This window comes from Thunnus albacares, chromosome 1 (genome assembly GCF_914725855.1).
Source record: "Thunnus albacares chromosome 1, fThuAlb1.1, whole genome shotgun sequence".
NCBI classification, from domain to species: Eukaryota; Metazoa; Chordata; class Actinopteri; order Scombriformes; family Scombridae; genus Thunnus; species Thunnus albacares.
In genome coordinates, this window is record NC_058106.1 from 11,422,646 (window position 1) to 11,443,418 (window position 20,773).

Here is a 20,773-nt window from a genome sequence, read left to right on the forward strand (position 1 = left end):
TTTTTTTTCTAGCTGTTGAGTCTGCTCTGTACTCTCAAGAGCAAATCCTAAAAGAAAGCGCAAGCTAAATGGGGTTCCATCTTTGATCTGGTGGGGTGCAAAGCCATTGGCCCACAGCCACAAAGGAGCTTAGGCGATGGAGAGGGCCTCAGAAACATGGTGTAGCTTTCTCACAATGGCTGCTGTTGCATGGACACACAGCTCTTGAGGAAGAAACATGAGAGAGGCTTGGCTTGGTGGTGTTGTCTTGCTTTTACTGCTAAGCCATGTCTCAAGGCTGTTTACTCTCAGCAGCTTTGAAGCAACTCCAACTCAAGATGGTATCAGAGGTGTGGATTTTAACCGAGCTCGCTTTGCTGCGCTTGCCATTCTTCCACTACAGAGCAGAAGGGTGCTGTGGGGTTAAGGAGGCTAATAACTAAAAATTACATGGTTAAATGTCATACAGGAGAGAAACAGCTTTCTGCCACTGGAAATGGGTTTGTTTTTGGTGGCACTAATGGTGACGGTTGTGCTACTTCTCTTGGTTTGTCGGATGGATGGCTATGAGCTCTGGGACTTGGATTCATATAAAGCTCTATTGAAAGCTGCTGGGAGTGAAGTCCTCTCTTATTGCTCTTGCAGCACAGATGCATTTTTCTATTCCCAGTGTGCTGTTACTGGCTAATACACTCATTATAACCGGCTTTGGGAAAGTGCACAGTCAAGAGCTTTTAGTGATGGACCCACTAGTTCCTATCAAGTAATGGCACAGGAAGTAAATATTGGATTTTATGAGTAAAAACAATGCATGTTGCCCATTTACAGTACAGGTACAAAAGCCCAGTGTTTTCAAAGCAACAACATTAAGAGAAGATACATTGAGGTATTCAGCCCATTACGAGCCTTAATACAAAGTAAAGCATTCTTTTGAACAACGTTGCCCAGTGGCTAGCTTGGTTCAATGGTATCTGAAACAAATTATCATTAACTTCCAGAAATAAACAGTCTACAACATGAAAAATACTCTTTCTAGGGGCTGAGATATTTGAAAAAACACAAGAAATGATCAAAACTACTTCTATCTTTACAAAAATACTTTTTAAAAAGTATACAGCCAAATTCTCATATGTAGTTATGTATGCAGTCAGTTGGATGTTTCGTCAAAGTCTCTTTGCCTCTTCCTTTCAGTATGTGCTGTGACAGTACTTTCCAAGTTGGTGTGCAACCTGTGTCTTTTCTGTTATTCTTACCATAAACCCACAATGAGCACAAACCGACCAGTTGTTCAATCTCTATAAATCTGAAAAACACAAACTGCTGAGCGGTGACTCATATATCAGTCTATTATATACTACAGGGCTGACTGTATTAAACAAATGGCTAGGCCTGCAGCTGGAAAAGAGAGGCAATATAGAGAGAGCAGAGGTTATTGTCTAATTTAAATCTTGGCTGCTTTCCCAGAGCTGTACCACATTCCAATTTGTGGCTGTGTTGCTTGGCGCTACTGACAGAGGTCCGGCTGCAAATACTCTCCAGCTCCTCTCCAGAAATGTGTCTCCAAACTGACAATCAACAAGTTGGCGGAGATTAGTGGAATGACTGGGGCAAATTAGGTGAAATAATGAAAATGCACAGATATGGATGTTACTTTGAGCTGTTTCTGTACGTGCCTTTTTTTCCTCCCACTGTGGTTGCAACAATGTATCATTATGACTTGATGTGCAACAACAGAGGCTCATAAAGAAAGCAGTGCATTGCTTCTGTAATGTCTTTGAGTTCTATAATGAAATAGCAGCTGGAAAAGACATCTGTGAACACATAGTAGTTACAGAATGGTTGAGCAGACTCTAAGAAGCAATTAGCTATTTCAAGCATTCTTCTCCTTGGCATACTATTGTCCGTTCATCTGGTAGATTGACAGCACACCAGGACATCATTAGCAAACCTGACGGCTGTTGAGTCGCAGACATTGTTTTTCTTGTGACAGGAATCATCAGACTAAGTGCCTCGCTAATGTTTTTAACAGTATTTAAACTCAAAATGTCACTTTAACATTTCCTACTTCAAAAGCAGTGCGAGATTAAGATACCAGCTTTGAATAATTACAAACACTAAGCTTCAACTTTGATTCCATATCATTGCACTGACATTTAAAGAGATTCAGAACAAAGACACTCTACACATCTTTTAGTCATAACGCAAAAAAATGATTCCTCTCCTCTGTGTAAAACGACAGGTTGGAGATGAAAGGCACACAGAAACCTGGAGGTCTGCTGTGTGTTGAAGCAGTGCTTTTTTAAGAGAACAAGGTATGTTAGCAAAGTGCTCAGCTCTATGCAAAAATTCTTCTCTTTTGTTGATGATACTTGTCAGTGCATGGCCAATCAACTGTGACCATTTTTCCAAGACTCAATTTCCCTATTGATCATATCACACAAAGTAGTGAAAATCCATTCCAGTAATTTCAGCTTGTCACACAAAACTTACACTGCCATGCACAGAATATACACACTGAAATTTCAAAAAAAATAAACTTATGATTATAAATCAAAATAATTTGCAGAACCATTAGTCATGTAGATGTAGCTACAGTGGACATGTTCTTGAGTGTACTAGCAAATAACCCTGAATCTGTCTCTTTACAATTGAAAACAATCGGATACATTGTATTTGTACAAGCCCCCTTTACAGCTGTATTGATTTCCTCCTCTGACCACAGTTCCCTTCAGAGCACTTTTTTCCCATTACTCCAGTACAGGCAGCTAAAAAAGGGGGTCACTGACATTTTCTGTATTTGAGCCTTGACCTCTATTTTAGGACCATGCTGTGAGTTTCTTTGCTAAAATAAATGAGAGCAAGGCACAGTCTGCTCTGCACTCACACCTTCCTGTGCACATGTTCTCCCATCACTCTTCATTTGTCTTCATTAGGCTCATGTTTGACCCGCTTCTTCAATTCTCTGTGAGTATAATATATATATATATATATATATATATATATATATATATATACAGTCTGCAGAGAGCATCAGAACATGTGGTATTGTAGCCCAGATCTCCTGGCACCCTGTTGTACATATGCAGACGGGAGGATTTCACATTGAACTGCTCATCAACCATTTAAAAGAAGCCATAGCGAAGAACTGAGTAGATACTATATGATAGATTTAAGGGATGTGTGTTTATTTACAGCAATAAATGTAGATGTACAGTTTTAATTTTACAGTAACCTTTAACAGACTAAAATACATGTAAGAGGTTTTCCCATGTCAGTCAGGTGCATTCAGTCAATAAACTCTGAAACCCAAATGTCACTAATCCAATTAATCAATAGATAAACAAAGCCTGTCATGAGAAAATCAGTTATTTCAACAGGGGGCGCCGTGCTGGTAATACTGACTGCAGCTTTAAGTTGGAGTGAAAAACAGAATTCCCACTGTCAACTTGTCATCAGCTAATTTACCTGGAGCCAGAGGGGGAGATTCACTGGACACATAGGGAGAGTTAATCTCTTCATTCATCTTCGCTAAAGAGATCGACCCAATTAGCTTGCCACATTGACTGACAGCCCCTGTGTTTGCTTTTTTCCCCTCGACTTTTTCCCCGTCTTAAATCAGGAGTTATGCAGTTTATGCTGGCTCCAGTTGAAGGCCTCTAAAAATTATTCGAGGGTATAGTACAACAGTGAAATAATCATGATGTCTTTATTCAAATCTGTCGAGTCTGAAATATTCACCACTGCAATTTGCTGTGACTGATTAGCCAATGGAAGGGTTGCTTGGGGATAGCTCTCCAGAGCTCTGTAATTGAGGGGATTTGACTTGGGAGAGGTTTTTTTCTGCTGATAACTACACACATTCCCTTTTTAATGTACTTTTCTTTTTTTAGCTTCTCCTAAAAGCCAGTGCACACCAGAATTTTGACGCTTGCAGAAACAGCAGTATGTAGGACAGTTTATATTTCGATTGCCGTCCCTGAAAAATGTGATTCCACGTTGTGTTTCATCGGATGATTTAGCACAGTATCCCTGGCTGTGGCCCAGAGACCAGTCAGTGATGGTTGGCCTGGTCACTTCAGAGTTGTCAGATCTAGCAACTCAAAGATCAGGGACAACAATAGCCCTAAGGACTGCTACCATGGCCTCTGACATCCCACAATACATAGAATATAGAGAAAGTTCATGTGAATGTCTGTGTGCCACTACCTCTTTTATTCTAAAAGATATGAAGTCTTAATAATGCTACATTGGCATTCTGCAAAAATATTTTATGAACTTAATCATTTGGCATCTTTTTAATCTACGGATTCTATCTTTGGTTATTATCTTTAGAGTTATTTTGCCAACCACAGCGACCTATTATCTTAAAAGCTAATTTATTTTGTATTCGCCATATGGGGTCTTGTTATTTTAAATTGCTGAGGGAACATTTCTCCTGAGGTATAGCTTTCATGTCACATGTCACATCAAATCTACAGTATTTTGGTAAGTGATGACCTGTGACAATATTTCAAAAGTATGGATATATTCTGTGGCTGGCACATGTGAGGGATTGCAGGGCTTAACAGGGGATGATAAACAGTGCACTGAAAAGGGTAAGCCATCAAATAATGTCTAATAATGAGCTGTTTCATTATAATCCTGTATGGGTAATTATGAGATTAATATGTCAGTCCTGGTTTTGGCAGGTTCTGCAGCCAGGAAAGGCTATATTTACCACAGCCCATGTGCCACAATGCTCTGAAAACAGCTTTTTTTTCCACATTAAATCTCATTTATATTGCGCAGAAAAAAGAAGATATGCTGTTATTCTTTTCCAAAACACACCACTAATGCTCTGGGGCATGATTTGTCATTGTTATTCAGTGCTCGCTCACCTACACTTAAAACATGATCCTTCTGGATTTTAATTAAGCACCAAGGTACCTCCCAGGGGGTTCTGGCTTGGCAAAGGAAACTACTTTGATTTATGTACTACTTTGTTGTTTCTGCTTGAAGCTTGCCTGTTATGAGAGACTGTGGTGATGAATGAAAGAACCGGGCAATTATTCTTATTTGTTAATTAGTTCCTGTAAGGCATGTATTCTTCTGAAAATATCAATACACACTAATACTGAAGCTGAACATAGAGCTGTCTCTTTACTTGTCATCTCTCCACCACAAAACAATCAAACAGAAACCAGTGGCTATGCTTGGACTGGGAATCTTACTGTAAGCTGGGTGCATATTTATAACATGTTCAGCTAAATTTGTTGACACTTCACTGCTCAATCAACTAAAGCTGATAGGATTTTCTCTCAATATGTTCAGCATGCCAACAGGATAATACATCTATTTATATAGTTCCATGCATCCCCCATATCCCCCATACAGCAGAAAATAACACAATTCAGCAAAATACTTAGAATACTAAAGAATGCTATTTCACAACTGATTGTATTTTAACACAATTTACTGACTGTTGAATGAGTAATTATTGATAACACCAAACCAACATAATTCCATGAGCCAAAGTTTACATATTTGTCATTTAGCAATATGCCTGTCAGACCTGTGGAAGTATATCTGTGAGAGTATATGAACAAACCCAGTAAGAGGAAATATGATGTCTGTTTTATTCATAAGAATAAAACTAAAAAGATGTGTTACAGTCTCATTATCTCAAAACCTCCTTTTTTTGTTCTTTAGTAATAAGAGGCAAACACTTTTCATAAAGATTAACATATATTTCAGGCAGTGTTGAATATGTACTATAACACCCCAAAGATATTACATTTGTTAGCCAAAGCTAATACTGTTGTTTCTGTTTCTAAATAGGTATTACTTAGTAATCGTATGGCATGGATAGCAGCCAGTTTTCAATATGAAGCTTAATAACTGGCAAGAGTGTAATCCAGACTACCCAGGTTTACAATACGCAGCTGTTTTTGATAACAGGCCACATGCCCTGCAATAACACAAAAACTCTCAAGTGATGTAACCTTGTTCAAATGATTATTTTTGTTACGCAACCTGGTTTCAAATGCACCATAGCTGTTACTGTGTTATGTTGTTGATCTCAGAACTGAAGTTTCTTTTAGTTTTAACTCATTATAAGTTTCTCTGGACAAGCAGCTGATTGATCATAATGTAAAAAACGCTCTTTTCTAACAACTTCATTTTGGCCTGTGGTGCCACATGTGGTGGCGGGCATGCCTCATGATGAGAGTTGGAATAGAAGATGGTCAGCGACCTTAATGCCACAACAACAGCATCAGAGAAAGACCTTGTACGAGGTCTGCTCTCCTAGATGCATATCAGAAGCTAATGGAGTCTCGGATCTACAGGGGTGCCGCGGGATCGCTCCGATTAGCTCGTGGAACTGCTGAAGGTCACCACTGCTGAGCTGAGCAGCCACAAGCCTTCATAAAACCATGCAGCGTATCATTATTTTCAAAGTGTTTCATTATGGACGGTTAACCTTGGATAACTCCGGCCTAACACTTTAATCAGCTGCCTGTAATGCCTTTGAAACAGTGTAATCATTCAGCTTCTCTTCTTGTTTATCAGCGGGTAAGACACAAATGTACTGAGGCCTATTAAAAAAGAGAGAGAGATCCCTTTTCCTAGGCTGTGCAGGTATTTGAAAAGTTACACCGGGAGTCAGAACCTCCAAAGACGAGGAACTAGATCAGTTTCCTTGGAAGGAATGTCATTTGAAAGAATTGTCAGTGGCAATCCAGTGAGGGAAACCCTGCCAATGCTGAAGCCTGCAGACCTTGATCTTGTTTCTACTTCTGCCATCCCACACTATGACCACATGCAAGAGTTCACAAGCCAGCAGAAACACACACATCACAATAAACAAGGACATGCTGTGAATGAGGCTCAGCTTCAACTCCTGAAATATCAGAAGTCGGCTCAAGAATTTCATGGACCCTATTCATAATCCCAGTTGAGGTTTCAGGGACTGGACCCTTATTATGTGGCTGGAGTTTTTACTGAGGCAATGTCCATTGTTCCTTTTAATCATGTAACTGAATGAAAGCTGGATAGATTCATGAATACTGGAGGATTTTCATCAAACGGTAAATCTGACAAAGAATTCTCAAAGTGATATTTCAGTGACATGTTGAGAGCTTTGATCATTCAAGTGAAGGCAACTGTTGGACAATTAAAGTTCAAAGAATGATGTAAGAATGATGTCACAGTCATCATAAACACTGTTTCCTAGAAAATATGTTCATACACAACGAATATGCACTGGCAAATAGTAGGAAACAAATGCTGCCAAGGTTGTGTTTCTTTTATCAACACAATACATTTTTTATATTGGACACAACAAACAAAAAATAAAAAAGACATAAATTGGGGATGAGTGATTGTTTTAAATAAACTTGTTCAACACAATTTATAGCTAGACAACCCTCCATCAGCAAACTTTCTTGATATCTTGATATCATTCAAACTTAACATGAATTATGGCAAAGGATATTTTTAAAAGGAAAAACACTGTATTCATGCAATAGAATATTCTTACCAGTCTAACGCACGTATTTAAAAGATCCAATCAAACTGTGGCAGGGTGAGATGGCAGATTTCCAATTCTAGGCAACTATTAAATCTCATTTAGAGGGTGAAGTAGGTTTATAGGCAGCAGTATTATTGCTATGGCAGTAACTGCTCAGATAGACGTTAATACTACCCTGCTGCCACAAACAGACATTATGTTTGAGAGGGAGCGTTCGACAATCAGTGACAACTAGAAGATATTCATGGGAAAACTCACCAGGGTGAACAGAAGCATGCAGAACGGGGACAAAACAGTAACCAAGATTATTTTTTTCACCTTAGCAGCAAATACATGAGTCTATTTTTTAAAATCAAAAATCAAACTTTTGCCAAACATCTTCTCATTATTTCATTTTATTACCTTACCTTGTTGCTAAAGATGAAAAATAAAACACAAATGTCAAAATGTACTTCTGTTATTGGAATAGAAAAGGCTCAACTATTTTAAAACATTTGACAAAGTGGTGCCAACATGTTATTCTGTGTGATAAACAAGTTTTACTTAAAGTTAGTCTTCTTTGAACACTGCAGCAGTGTGTTCCAACATGCCGTCTATTCGACCATTCAAACAAAAGTTTTATTTACCTCCATTATTTAAGCTGTTTGTCCAACAGGTCTGAGGGATATTTGCACACCTGCTACTATAGTCAGTCCTTTTAGTGCAACCTGGTAACACACTGCATTATGGGAATGTGTGATGTGGGAGGGGGGCAGGTGAAAGAGGGTGGATTAATCACACTGCGTAACATGTAATACTACACACACCTGCCGCCCATACACTCTTAATGAGAGAGAAATTCTCACTCAACCTGACACATGAACAATTGTTGGAACAGTGACTAATATTTCTATGTGTAGGCTGCTTTAGAAAGAAATCCTGCACTCAGCCAACAATTTCTGTTTAGTTGACAGGAGTAATTTATCTGTTAGAGGAATAATATCTCAATTTTGAAAATGCTATATTCTGCTTTTACCCGATTGGAAACTGACTTAAAAGTAAATAGCAGGGACAGCTGGAGGAAAGAAGTCTAATACAGAGATAGCAGCAGTGAATTCAACTGGTCCAGCCTAAAAATATTACTCATAACTGTGTGAGATGGAGGACATTTGTCAGTGGCCTATGCTCCTTGAAAAGAGCTGAGGGCTTAAATCAAGCAAGTCAGGTTAAAAGGAAAACAGCTGAATGTTTTGATACAGTCTGTGAGCCCATTAAGAGAATTGGACATTAGATCTATGAAACATGGAATGGCTGCCTCTCTGGAAAGCTTTAAAAATGAATGTGACTTAACGGTGAGGCTAACCACTATAGGGACACAACACTTATTGAATCAGCCAACCAGAAGTGATTGACTGGTCCTTTTGAAAACTGCTTAATTCACGGTAAAAGCAGTTTCTGGGGGCACAGGGAGTTTTTCCCTTACTTTTAATAAGTCAGCAAGGTTGAGGCTGTCAAAGATGTAGTGAGCCAAAACCAGATTAAAACGGTTTATCATGGTGGAAAAATATCTCTCGTGGGGCACAAAAGGGGCACAGTATTCACCAAAAAATGAGAAGACTCCTTCAAAACGCCTACAGAAGGTTAATTTTACCTTTGAACTTACAAGATAAACAAACCCACAGTAGATTTAATATTTTTCATGTCAGTATATACAGCTTTGCGAAACTCTAGTTTCTGAAGTGTTTGTGGTACTTGAGTCAAGTAGTATCTCGGTCTTATCTAAAGATCATCAAATCCTCAAACTAAAACTCAACCCCTCGCTGACTTTTCCTCCTTTATAAGGACCTGCAGGTAAGGTTAACAACTTTCTTATAGGAAAGTTCATTTTCTGTGTGGAACCATGACTTAGCTTCTGTGACTGTGTATCTCCTCACAAAAGAAAAAAAACAAAACAAAACGTTTTTGTTCTGTTACACAACTGCAATTTAAGTGAGTGAGGTTATACATGGTTTAATCATCATCAAAATAAATTAAACATTAGAATTATTACTGTGTCATGTTTCATTTGCACTGTAATGAAGCAGCAAATAATTACATATTTTGGAGAAAAGAAATAATAAGGGAAGGAGTAATTTTCATTTGCGTAGCAGATTGCATTGTACTGCATAAACTCACTATTGTGAATCTGATGAAATAGCTCTTAAAGCAATCTGGAAGAAAACTTATGTTTTGATATTCAAGTCCTCTTTAACTCAAGTAAACCATTTATAGGACATTTAAATAACAACACTAAATGCTACAACTTTGTATCACTGAAAGAGATGTTTTTGAAACAATAGCTACAAGCTACAAGAAGAAGCAGGGTGTTTTGTTCAGTGTGGACCTGTAAAGCTCTGTAGGGAATAGCACTGCCAGAGGTTATCCTCAAGGAAAAAAGAATAATGTATGCACAAATGGTAGCCTTCTCTATGAAGACATACAACATGTAGCCTAAGCATTCTTTACTGGCTTTACATGGTCATGAGATCACATATACATATATACTTTGTCTACAGCTATGCCAGAATGACACATGATGCCCTTTTAGTCCACAGCCCACCAGATGAGAAACAGTTTTAAGAGTGTGAGGTCTGCTTAAATGAACCACACTGAGTAATGCACGAGGAGATGTAATGAAGTGGATTTATGAGCAGTGATGGCAGGATTAGAGAAGGCCTTTACGAGTGCTGATCTGGGTAATGGTCTATGTCTGTCTAAGATTTCAGAGCCTTTGTCATATTCACCTCATAAACAAAGCAGACAATCTGGTCTTATGTCTCCCACAGGTTCAGACTGTTGGTTCGAATCAACACATTATACAGGTAATACAAGTAGAAATGAGTTGAAACAAATTCTGAGGGACTTAGTTGGTGTGTGTGCGCATGCATACATGCCATATGTCAACGTCTCAACATGATCAACAAAGTAAAGAGTGACAGCTGTGAAAATGCGGTGCCACAGCAATCAGAAACTATCAGGCTCATGGTTTAATATGAGGCCGTTACAGCTCTGGTGTGGATATTTTCTTTAGAAAAAAATCACTGTGAATCCCTTAAAAGCAAGTTTTCATAAACATATAGTTTCCAGCAATATGACTCTCTCATACTATCATAGCAACAATCATCAGCTTTGTTCAGCAGACATCCATGCTACGACATCATGCAGGAAGTAGAGAGCCATGCATTAACTAAATGTGAACATCTGCTCTGTGTAGGCATACGTGTAGTGTGGCAGATCACAGAACAGTCAGACAGAGCAGTCATTCTTAGTGGCAGGAACTCCAAGTATAGTGTGTCTTGGAGCAGGCAGACTAAAAATAACACTCTCTAATCTCAGTGGGAAAATTAGGTGTTTAATAAATCTGTTGCACTACATCTCCTGACAAGCTACAATTAAAAGACTCAGCAAAACACATCAGCTATTCACTTCTTGTGACATTTTTAACATTTAACATGTACCTTGGAGTCATATCCATCAACTGTTAAGCTTGACAAAGCAGACAACCTCTGAGGTTACACTCCCCCCACCCCAACACACACCAGCACCGCACACACACACACACACACACATTTAAAGTAGTGTTTGGATATGTTTAGAATGTGTGTGATGAAATGGCACCAGCTGTGTACACTGGAGAGATGCACAAGGCCCCCTGGTTGAGCAGAGTGTTAACCCCTTCCCTCCCTGTAAAACAGCAGGGACGGCAGAGACAAAAGAAGCCTGGCCCACTGTGGTTTGGACACAATGAAAGGTTATTGCCCAGAGAGTTTGCTGCTGAGAAAGTACAGTAATTCACTTCCCTCAGTTCCTTCAGTCTTTGTTACTTTTGGTTTCTTTACATATACATGGGTCAGTAGCAGCCACATCAACCATGAGCAGGCTTCTGTTTCACCTACAGTGCATTTTACAGGCTCAATAAAATCCTCTGATAATTGCAGCTGCAGCCATTCATCATCATGTTAAGTCGAACAGTCTGAACAACTTCCTAATCACTGTCTTTACAGCAGTTACACTTTCATATCAAAGGTGAGTGGATAATAAAATACAGAGTATATACACATTCTCAAAGAGTGCTTCAAAAGTACATTATGTGCAGCAATGGAAGATTTGTCATCGAGTAACTTTTCCTTGTTGTTGTATTAAAGTCAAAAGAAGCTGTCAGTTTAGAAGTTAATAATGACTTCTAGCCTGTTGCATCACAAAAGTGCACAAAAGTTGTATGTTGCTTTTTTTTATTTTAGTTAGCACATTTTCATCTACATGTGCTATGAAGGTATGTATCTATATGTGTGTTCATATGTCTCTACATTAGCGTAGAGCTGCAATGATTAGTTGATCGACAGAAAATTAATCGCCAACTGTTTTGATGATCGATTAATTGTTTTGAGTCATTTTTTAGGAAAAAATGCCAAAAATCTCTGGTTCCAGCTTCTTAAATTGGAATATTTTCTGGTGTCTTTAGTCTTCTATGATGGTAAACTGAATATCTTTGTGGACTGTTGGTCGAGACAAAACAAGAAATTTGAGGTTGCATCTTGGACTTTGGGAAATGGTGATCAACATTTTTCACCATTTTCTGACATTTTATTTGTAGCCCTACATTAGTGCCATTAAAAAAATCTGATGTCAGGTCAACTCCTGACTACAAAGAATTATGAGTCTTGGTGGTGCTGGAATTAGTTTTTCGAATAAACCTCAAACGTTAGCACCAGTGAAGGTAAAGAGTTTGTATTAACATCTGTTGGTAATTTCAGTCCCTCTGCGCCTGGAGGTAATGAAAGCCTACACTAAATAGATACTGTATCTGAAACATTATTAAACCTTAGACCAAAAAAAGACCAGATGGCCATAAATATGGGAATAAGACTGGGTCCCTTTCATGAAACCATTAAAGTCAATCACATTTGACTTTTACAAATACCAAAACCAGACAAATCCAAACAGCTCCTTGTCTTTGGTTAACACAGTGCATGACTGAAGAGCTTGCCCAGAAAAAAACACATAACTTTAAATGTCTCACATCACTGGCATTACCAAAATGAAAAATTAGAAAAATGAAAACTAGATGCATAAATACATAAACCCATGTATTCATTTAAAGTTTTCCAAACTTTAAAAAGGCAGGTCTTATAAATTTTACTGACTACAACCAGGTGTTCTCAACACAAGCCAAAGAGCCAATAAAAGCAAGAGTCGTTATCACAGGTAAATTGAAAACAACACAACTGCTCAGTTCTCAAAGTAACAAGCAATCAGTGAAAAAAAGGGGCCTTGGCAGGTTAATGCCCTTGAGCATAGCTGATACGTGTTCAACCTCAAGTCAAGGTAGTTTAAGAGAAACGGACCCTGCTGTGACAGCCTTGTCACACACCTGAACACTCTGCATTACATGTTTACAAATGATATCACAGTAATAAACCTACACATCTTTAAGAACAGTGTTGATGAAGGGAGAACCAGGTTATAGTAGGTAATTTTTCTTGCTTAATATATTTTATAAGCCTTATTCGGCTGTGTGAGGTTGCGGCATGTTTCTCTTCAGCAGCACTGTTTCTTCTTCATCTCAGTGCCAAAAAACAGGAAGCTTCATTAGTCATGACTGCAGCACCTAATTAAGTCTGTGCCACTCGTTTGGATTTTTCTGTAAATTTAAAAGAATCTCTGATGTTTCAAAGTGCCTCTGGGTCCTTCTGCCTCTGTTGTCATTAAAATTGAACATTTCCTGTGCCAGCTTTTTGAGAGGGTATTGCCTGTTTCAAATAAAAACTGTGAATCAAGTGAAAGTTTTGCTGTTTGCAAAGATGCTGTGACAGCTTATAAATAGATTAAAGAAGTAATACTTCAGTTCTGTCTGACTTGTAAGCATGACGCATCTTTTGGATGACTAACTGCTCTCCATTGTGCTACCTTTCAACGAGTTGATTCAAATAAATCGGAGGCTTATTTGAAAGATGCATGCAAAAGAGGCTATTTGTTCGCCACGGAAAGGCATTGTAATTAGCATGAAATGCATGCTTTGTGCTCGCTCTCCCTCCTTCTCCCACTCCCTCTCCAACATAGCTGGTAGAGATACTGGATAAGCACCTTCTCACAACCCTCCTTCTCCCGCCCTGCCTCCTTTTGCATTGTGGCCAATTACTGTTACAGATGGAAAATTTCACTTGACCTGGGGAATTTATGAGCAGGAATAAAATCGCACTTCAACTCTTACACCAATTCAAAGCAATGTAGTTAAAATTTCTCAAGGCTGATGAAGACATGATGAAATTGGGCACATATGACAACTTGGCCACATGACAAAGAGCTGATGAAACAGTGAGACAAACCTGGTAACTGTTTTGAGCAGCATCAGATTGCAAGGGCAAACAGGGCTGCACTATGAGGCTGAATAATTTGGGAGGGGGTAGTTTGTGCGTGTGTATGTGTGTGTGAGGAGGGGTGTGGGTACCTTTGTTTAGACTTTATAAAAACAGCATGCAGTAGTTGTGTAATTTTTTCTGTCACAGTGATATTCCCTCTTACTGGAGAAAATGGGAGTCAAGCTGCTGATGGATCTAGGGGTCCAACAGTTCAAGTGTTACATCACTGACAACATATCACAAACCATCAACTGTGTTTTACATGACGTTAGGGAGTTAATAAACTTGTCATACCTCAAGAATGTTAATGACATTTCCAACTTAGAAACAGTGCTGGGAAGTGAATAAAACAATTTATAAACAATATTAAGTAGGTGTGTAAAGGTTCTGAAACTGAGAGCAAAACCGCAACACAGATGTCCATAGTATCAAGACATAGTTCCGTCTTCTGTGTCCTCGCCATTCCAACCAACCCGATGCCACCACTGCAGACGCAGGCTGTTGATCTCTCATTATGTTAGTAATGTAATAAAACTCACACAACCCCCCAAAATGACTTGTTTCACTATCAGAATTTGATCTATTTGGTCCAATAACCTTGGGAAAGTCTAGAAGAGTCGCACAATTAAATTATTTTATCCCCATTCAAGTTAGCAGAGAGCTAACCGGAAGTTAGCCGGCTAAGCCAGCAGAAGTCTCTGGTGCGGATTACTGTAATTACCAGTAAAGCTGTACAAAAATTTAACAGAGCAAACAGCAGCAGATCAGAAAACAAGGAGGCTTCATACTAAAATATGAGCAAATGTGCTTATCAAATAGAGGGAATTAGAAATAAAGGCCTCTCTCTAATATAAGCCTGCTTTCAATAAAGCCTGGTGCCCTCTGCAGTTGAGGTAAATAAAGGCCCCAGCCACTACTAAATACAGTAATTTTGTTTACTTACTTAATATGTAGACTGGTCCTCAGCAAAATGTATTTATTTATTTTTGTTCACTTAGTTAATTTATGTAAAGTTAATTTATAAAGTTAATCTACTTTCATAGTGTTCTTTAGTGTTCTTGATATTTCAAATTGTAGCTCATTTTTGTAGTGGTGTTTATCTTGCGATCGCAATATGCAAATTCAACCAATCTCCAGAATATTTGCAGCAGCTTGCAATTTTGCTAAATTCCTGCGATTCCTCCACATTAAATAGTCCCCCCTAAAAAACTGTGATTTTGTGATTGCAAATATTAACGCAAGAGCTTGCAAATTTGCTAAATTACTGCAACTTTTCCGCATGAAATGGCCATATCAACAGACTCCTTGTGACTTGGACCAAGTGTCACATTTCAAGTCATGGTAATTTACGTCATTGCAGCGCGCCAGAAGTGATTACATATGACTCTTCATTGGTAGTTTTTTTTTGTTTGTTTGGGGTTTTTTTGGTTTTTTAAACCAAAACCACACTATTTTCCTTTGCTTGCAATTTTTCCTAATTCCCACAATTGTACCACAAAAAAGCACATAAAACACAATAAATTTTGAGAAAAGCTACTGCAAAATCAAGCATTTTTGGCCGCAATCACAAAAAATACTCTGTGATATCCTGGAGGGACTAATTAGTATGACAGTCTGAAGGTTTACTGTTGCCATGTATAAGATAAGTTCACAATGCAGCGCAATGCTGATAATGAGCACATTCATACTAAACATTAAATATACGTTATTTCTCTTTGTGTGTGTGTGTGTGTGTGTGTGTGTGTGTGTAAGCTGTGAAGTTGTTTCCAGATAATAAGTGTTCATTTTCAATCATATCTGCAAGTACTGAACTTATCAACAGCAATCCTGGTGTATTGAAGCTAGTTAAATACCCTATAATTTGTGAGAATGGCTTTTATGTTGTTGTCCATTTAGATAAAAAATAACACACTACCACATCTACATGCCAAAGGACAGACAAGTGCTTCTATAACATGCTATTTGACTGCATCATGAGAGTCATTAAACATGATCACAGTCCAGCAGAGCGCTTTATTTGACACTTGATACACTGTATCTTACTTTTATCACATTCTAATGCAAGATTGTAGGGTGCTGATGCAATGATCCACCACTGATGTTCAAGAACATGAAACTGTATAGCCAACAGCGCCCATGACTGTGAATCACATCACTCTGGTGAGAGTTTGGCAGTGCAACGAGGCTGTAAAGTAGCACAGTGTCACTACACTTGTGCTATCATCACTAATAAACGACAGCAAAGTTTGTTGCTGTGTGTGTGTCTGTGTGTGTGTGTGTGTGTGTATGTGTGTGTGTGTGTGTATGTGTGTGTGAGGGGAGGAGGGGGGGATTAATTAAGCAACTCCAGAAAGACAGCAATGATTAGTGGTTTAAGTCGGGAGGAAACAAGTGGAGGCAACTATGAAAATGAACATACCACTAGTTTTAAATGTACTTAATTTTGAACAGATTTGCATTAATTAAAGCTAGATTAGCCCGGGGTTACGGCGCACTGGTGAGATTTCGGCACCAACGTGGGCATACAAGACTACACCGCGAAAACAGAGGAGTTTCTCACCTTGTTGAAGTTGTAGTAGCCCAAACAGTGGGCAAAATCCAGGTTTGGTGGATCTCCTGGAATAGAATTTCCACCGGCAGTCGGATAAAATCTTACATCCATGATGTGTGTGTGAGGGAGCCGCGCAGCTGTAGCTGTAGCCTACTCTGCACGGAGCTCAATTTGTTTCTGCCGTTTACAATCCAAGCGCACAGAGGGAGACGGAGAAAGAGAGGCGGTGAAACTGACCCAGGCTTTGTTGGGGTGAATGAGATACTGGGGTGGCGAAGAAAACAGGTTTAGGTAAAGTTTCGATATTCCTCTTCTACGCCTGGTTGAGCCGCTTCATTTCTGAGCAAGCACACATGAAGGTTGGACTGAGCCCAATAAGCTGTCCCTCAAGGAGCAGCAGGCGCTGTGTGCCCATGCATTTACACACAGCTGCTGCTGTATACAAAGAAGCCACGAGACCGGCGACTGAGCGTGGGTCCACCTCCTTTTCCTCCCCCTTCAGATGCAGGAAAAAAGGAAGAAAAAAAATGAAGACTGTGATAAAGTGGTAATGATAACCGCAAAGTAAGTCCGCACGTCAAAACACTGCGCTACTCTGCGTCCGTATCCTCCGCCGCGCGTCTCTGTCTGAGAAGTTTATTTCTCCAACTTAGAAAACTAGCTGGTGAAGCAGTTTGAGTCAGAAGTAGCTCACTGGCCGCATGAGCCCATCTGCTAAATACTGTACAGCGTTTGGAGGGTTTGTAAAACAAGCACAACAACACTCCACAGATGGTGCAATTAGTGAATATGATGTATGTACTACACTGAGTATCCCAGTTCAGCTCTCGGCTCTGCCTATCGTAGTGAACAAGGCAGAATGTGTGAACAAGCCAGCCACTCCCCAAACACACTAAGCCACTCCCATGAAAACACTGCATTTAAGTCCATGTGACCTGTTGGTATATGATAATTAATTGCAATTACCTTACTCTGTAAGTAATTAAAAATTATATATACAGTTATTTTGCATGTCTGTGTGTATTTTATTATATATAATCCTCATCTGTAATCAACATGTTACCACAGTATCCCTTTCTATGTTCTGTGTAAGCACTTTAAAATGATACTACAACGTACATGTCAATGCCAAATGGTTGTTTCAGTCTATGTTCTTTCAATCACATCATGACTGTTCCATTTTCAGTAATAGGTAAAAGCCAAAGGATATTTAAATTTCACTCCATTTTTACGATTTTTTCGTCTTTACCATGCTAACAAGGAGCTTGGCCTATGTTATTTTTTTCTCCAGAGAAACAGAAGAGGATTGTATAGAAACTCATACTGTGTTTGTTTCAGTGTTTAATAATGTGCATTTCAAATTCAAGTGTACAACATCTCAAGTGAATTCAGATTATACCCTATACCAGGCAAATTTTCTCCTTGTCTTTTTTATGTGAATTTGACCACTGGGATGTTTTTGCTGTTTATTCACTTCAAACAGCTAAACTGCCAACATACCATGTGTGGAGGGAGAGTGTCTGCATGTGTTTATATGACAGCTGAGATTCTGACCTAAAAAAACTTCAGTTGTTTCTGTTGCTCTTCAGTCTTTTTCTTATCTCCATACATTTCAAACTGTGCAATAAACATGTACAAACTGTTGTAAATGACTGTATATACCAGAGGAAATGTGTATATATCTACATGTATATAATGTTCATAACTCACTGTATATCCAAATGTAACTTATTACATTAACCAAACTATTTGCACTACTGTATACATAGTTAACAGTGACAGTTTGACGTGTTTATAGACATTTTATGTATGTTGTTCATTGTTGTGTGTGTGTATATGCTTTTTATTTTATTTATTTTTTATATTTATTTTTTTCTTCATTTTCCACTTACATGCCTGCACATAATTGCTTTATGTTTATTTCTGCTTATTTCTGTTAGCCTGCTGTACTTGTTTAGCTGTATGTCTTGTGTATGTGTATCTTGTATGTGAGAACATTGAGAGCCACTGGAGACAAATTCCTTGTGAGTTAAAAGATACTTGGCCAGTTAAGCTGATTCTGATTGCGATTCTGAGGATCGATCGTATCTACCACATTGTAGAGTTAGCCAATTTTATTTCAGAGATAAAACAAATTATTAACTAAAAACTTGAAAGAAGAGTGAAAAAGAACAAGGTTTCTACAGTTTGTTAGAGTTACTGATCCTGCAGTAAATCCTGTTTTTTAATTGTATTACAAAGACAACGCTTTTCGTTTGTTAGTTTGGTTGCATTATTGTTTTTAGAAAACTGAAAAAGCCAAGTTGCACCACACTGCCTTTTCTCTGCCTCTAGCTGCACATATCCCTGTTACCAAGTAACACTAGCACTATTACTGACAGTCATCTGTGTTTTCATTTGGCGAGTTGTGGGTGTTTGCTAATTGCTACTGTTATTTTATTTAAAGATGTTAAACCTCACCTGGGCTCCTGCCTCTAATTATCTAGTCTTAATGTCAGCAACATTTGCTCTTTAATTTATAGTATCTGCACTTTCACTAGTTATACATAGCTAGTTCATAGTTTTATTCACAGTAGTACAATGTAATCATTCAGATTCGGCCATCTACTGCTTGAAGTTTTAATGTTACAGTCTGTCTCCACAAACCAGATGTCAGTTAGAAATGTTCCCTGGCTCCATACAAAAATAATGGTTAAATGCAATTTTAATAGGCTATTTGGTTATTATGAAAAAATTAGGAAAAAGAAAAATATGCGAAAGTACCACAGCTAATGGATGGGGTGGAGGCAGTGGTGCTTAGAGGCCACTGAGGAAACAATACATCCTGTTCTTGTTATTCTGACTGTATTATTTGGGAAATGAAACTATTTTGTGAACTTCATGACTGTCCTCATACCAAAATGTTAGTTTGTCAGTTTAACAGACTAACCCAAATGGACTTTTATGTGTGTTTTCTGATCTGCCAGCTCTATAGCGTTAACATATTATTAAAGGTCATGTAAATCCGTTTTCTTAATCAGCTTATTAGTGTGAATAAGCTGTGTGAAAGATGGGATCCTAAATGAACATACAATTTTCAGCCAAAGTTTGAACAGTTTTGGTTATTTTTACAGGAAAGATCTTCTGTATTTTTTTGTTTTGTCTGTGCTCTTCTCAATGGTTTGAGGTATGCAGGATTCAGAAAAAGGTGATGTCACATATTTCTATGGACCAATCACGATTCAGAATTTAAATGAAAATTACAGTTGTGGGGTTGTCAAATCTTATTGAAACACACCTACACAGTCATGATGAAGCAAAGCTGAGTTTTTGAGTGTTAGACTCTTAACTTTAGCTTGCACATTATTTAATGTTAGAGAGGAATACTTAAGATTTGAAACCACATTTTGAAGGTTTTAAGTTTAAGCATCCAAAACATAAATAACATATGGTACCAAGATAAAATTTTCACTATTCACCTTTCATTTGCAGAGTTTGGTACTGAAAAAATGGCCTGTGGCTTAAGTGCCATCCACACCTTGAGAGCCATTTCTAATGGGGTTAAAATGTGTGATGTCATCCCTCAAATATCACCTTCTGACATGAACGAAAACATCATCGAATGATCACCGATTACAGCAGACACAGAGCAAAAACAAAAAGCTATCAATTTGCCAAACATAAACCCTCAACACCCTTCAACCAGACGAGATTCATGCTCTTCCCACTTCCTATCCCTGGCCACCTGCCTCAACCCAGTTCACTTCACCACCCTACTTTAAATGTAACATGAGGTCTGTGTACAATTCTCCCAGCGCACTTCTCAGTTTTCATCTCAGTTTCTGAGTCAGAAACAAGACAAGATTGTGCAAGTGTTACTTTTAGATGGCTGCTGAAAAACTGTTATTTCCAGACAGCCAGATCAGAGACATTATTTTGAGCAGAAGTTCCTCACAGCATTGGGAGAGAAAGGGTGTACACCAGGGATCCACAAGCCCACCAACTGTAAGTCTGTGTGATCAGGTTTATAGGTAGCTGTACTATACAGTATGTCTGAAAACAAATAAAAAACACACTATTGTTTACCAGTGAAACCATTGAAAGGTTTGTGTAAAAGGAAAGTCATAAAGCAATATTATGCTAAGCCATGCAAATCAAACAGTGTACAGTAAGAAATATTTGACATTGTGTTGGGAAATAGGTTACTGTGTACTGAGGAGTTTTCAGAAATAGGCCACAAAAAACTGTACTAAAATTGAACAGTACACCAGTATCAGTGTTGTGTAACTGAGGTATATTGTGTGAACATCAGATGAGATGAATAGTTCATTAGTAGAACTTTAAAGTGATAATCCACTCAAAATCTATATATAGTAT

General features: G+C 38.4%; 1 protein-coding gene across 1 annotated transcript in view; it reads right to left on the minus strand.

Annotated features, from left to right (window-relative positions):
- Nucleotides 1-17,347, minus strand: part of tox3 (TOX high mobility group box family member 3) — a 44,072-nt gene extending 26,725 nt beyond the window's left edge. The window contains exon 1 of the mRNA XM_044329788.1: nucleotides 16,427-17,347. Within this exon, the coding sequence (XP_044185723.1) occupies nucleotides 16,427-16,528 (102 nt within the window). The 5' untranslated portion in view covers nucleotides 16,529-17,347. The remainder of the gene's footprint in view (nucleotides 1-16,426) is intronic.
- Nucleotides 17,348-20,773: the final 3,426 nt, after the last annotated feature.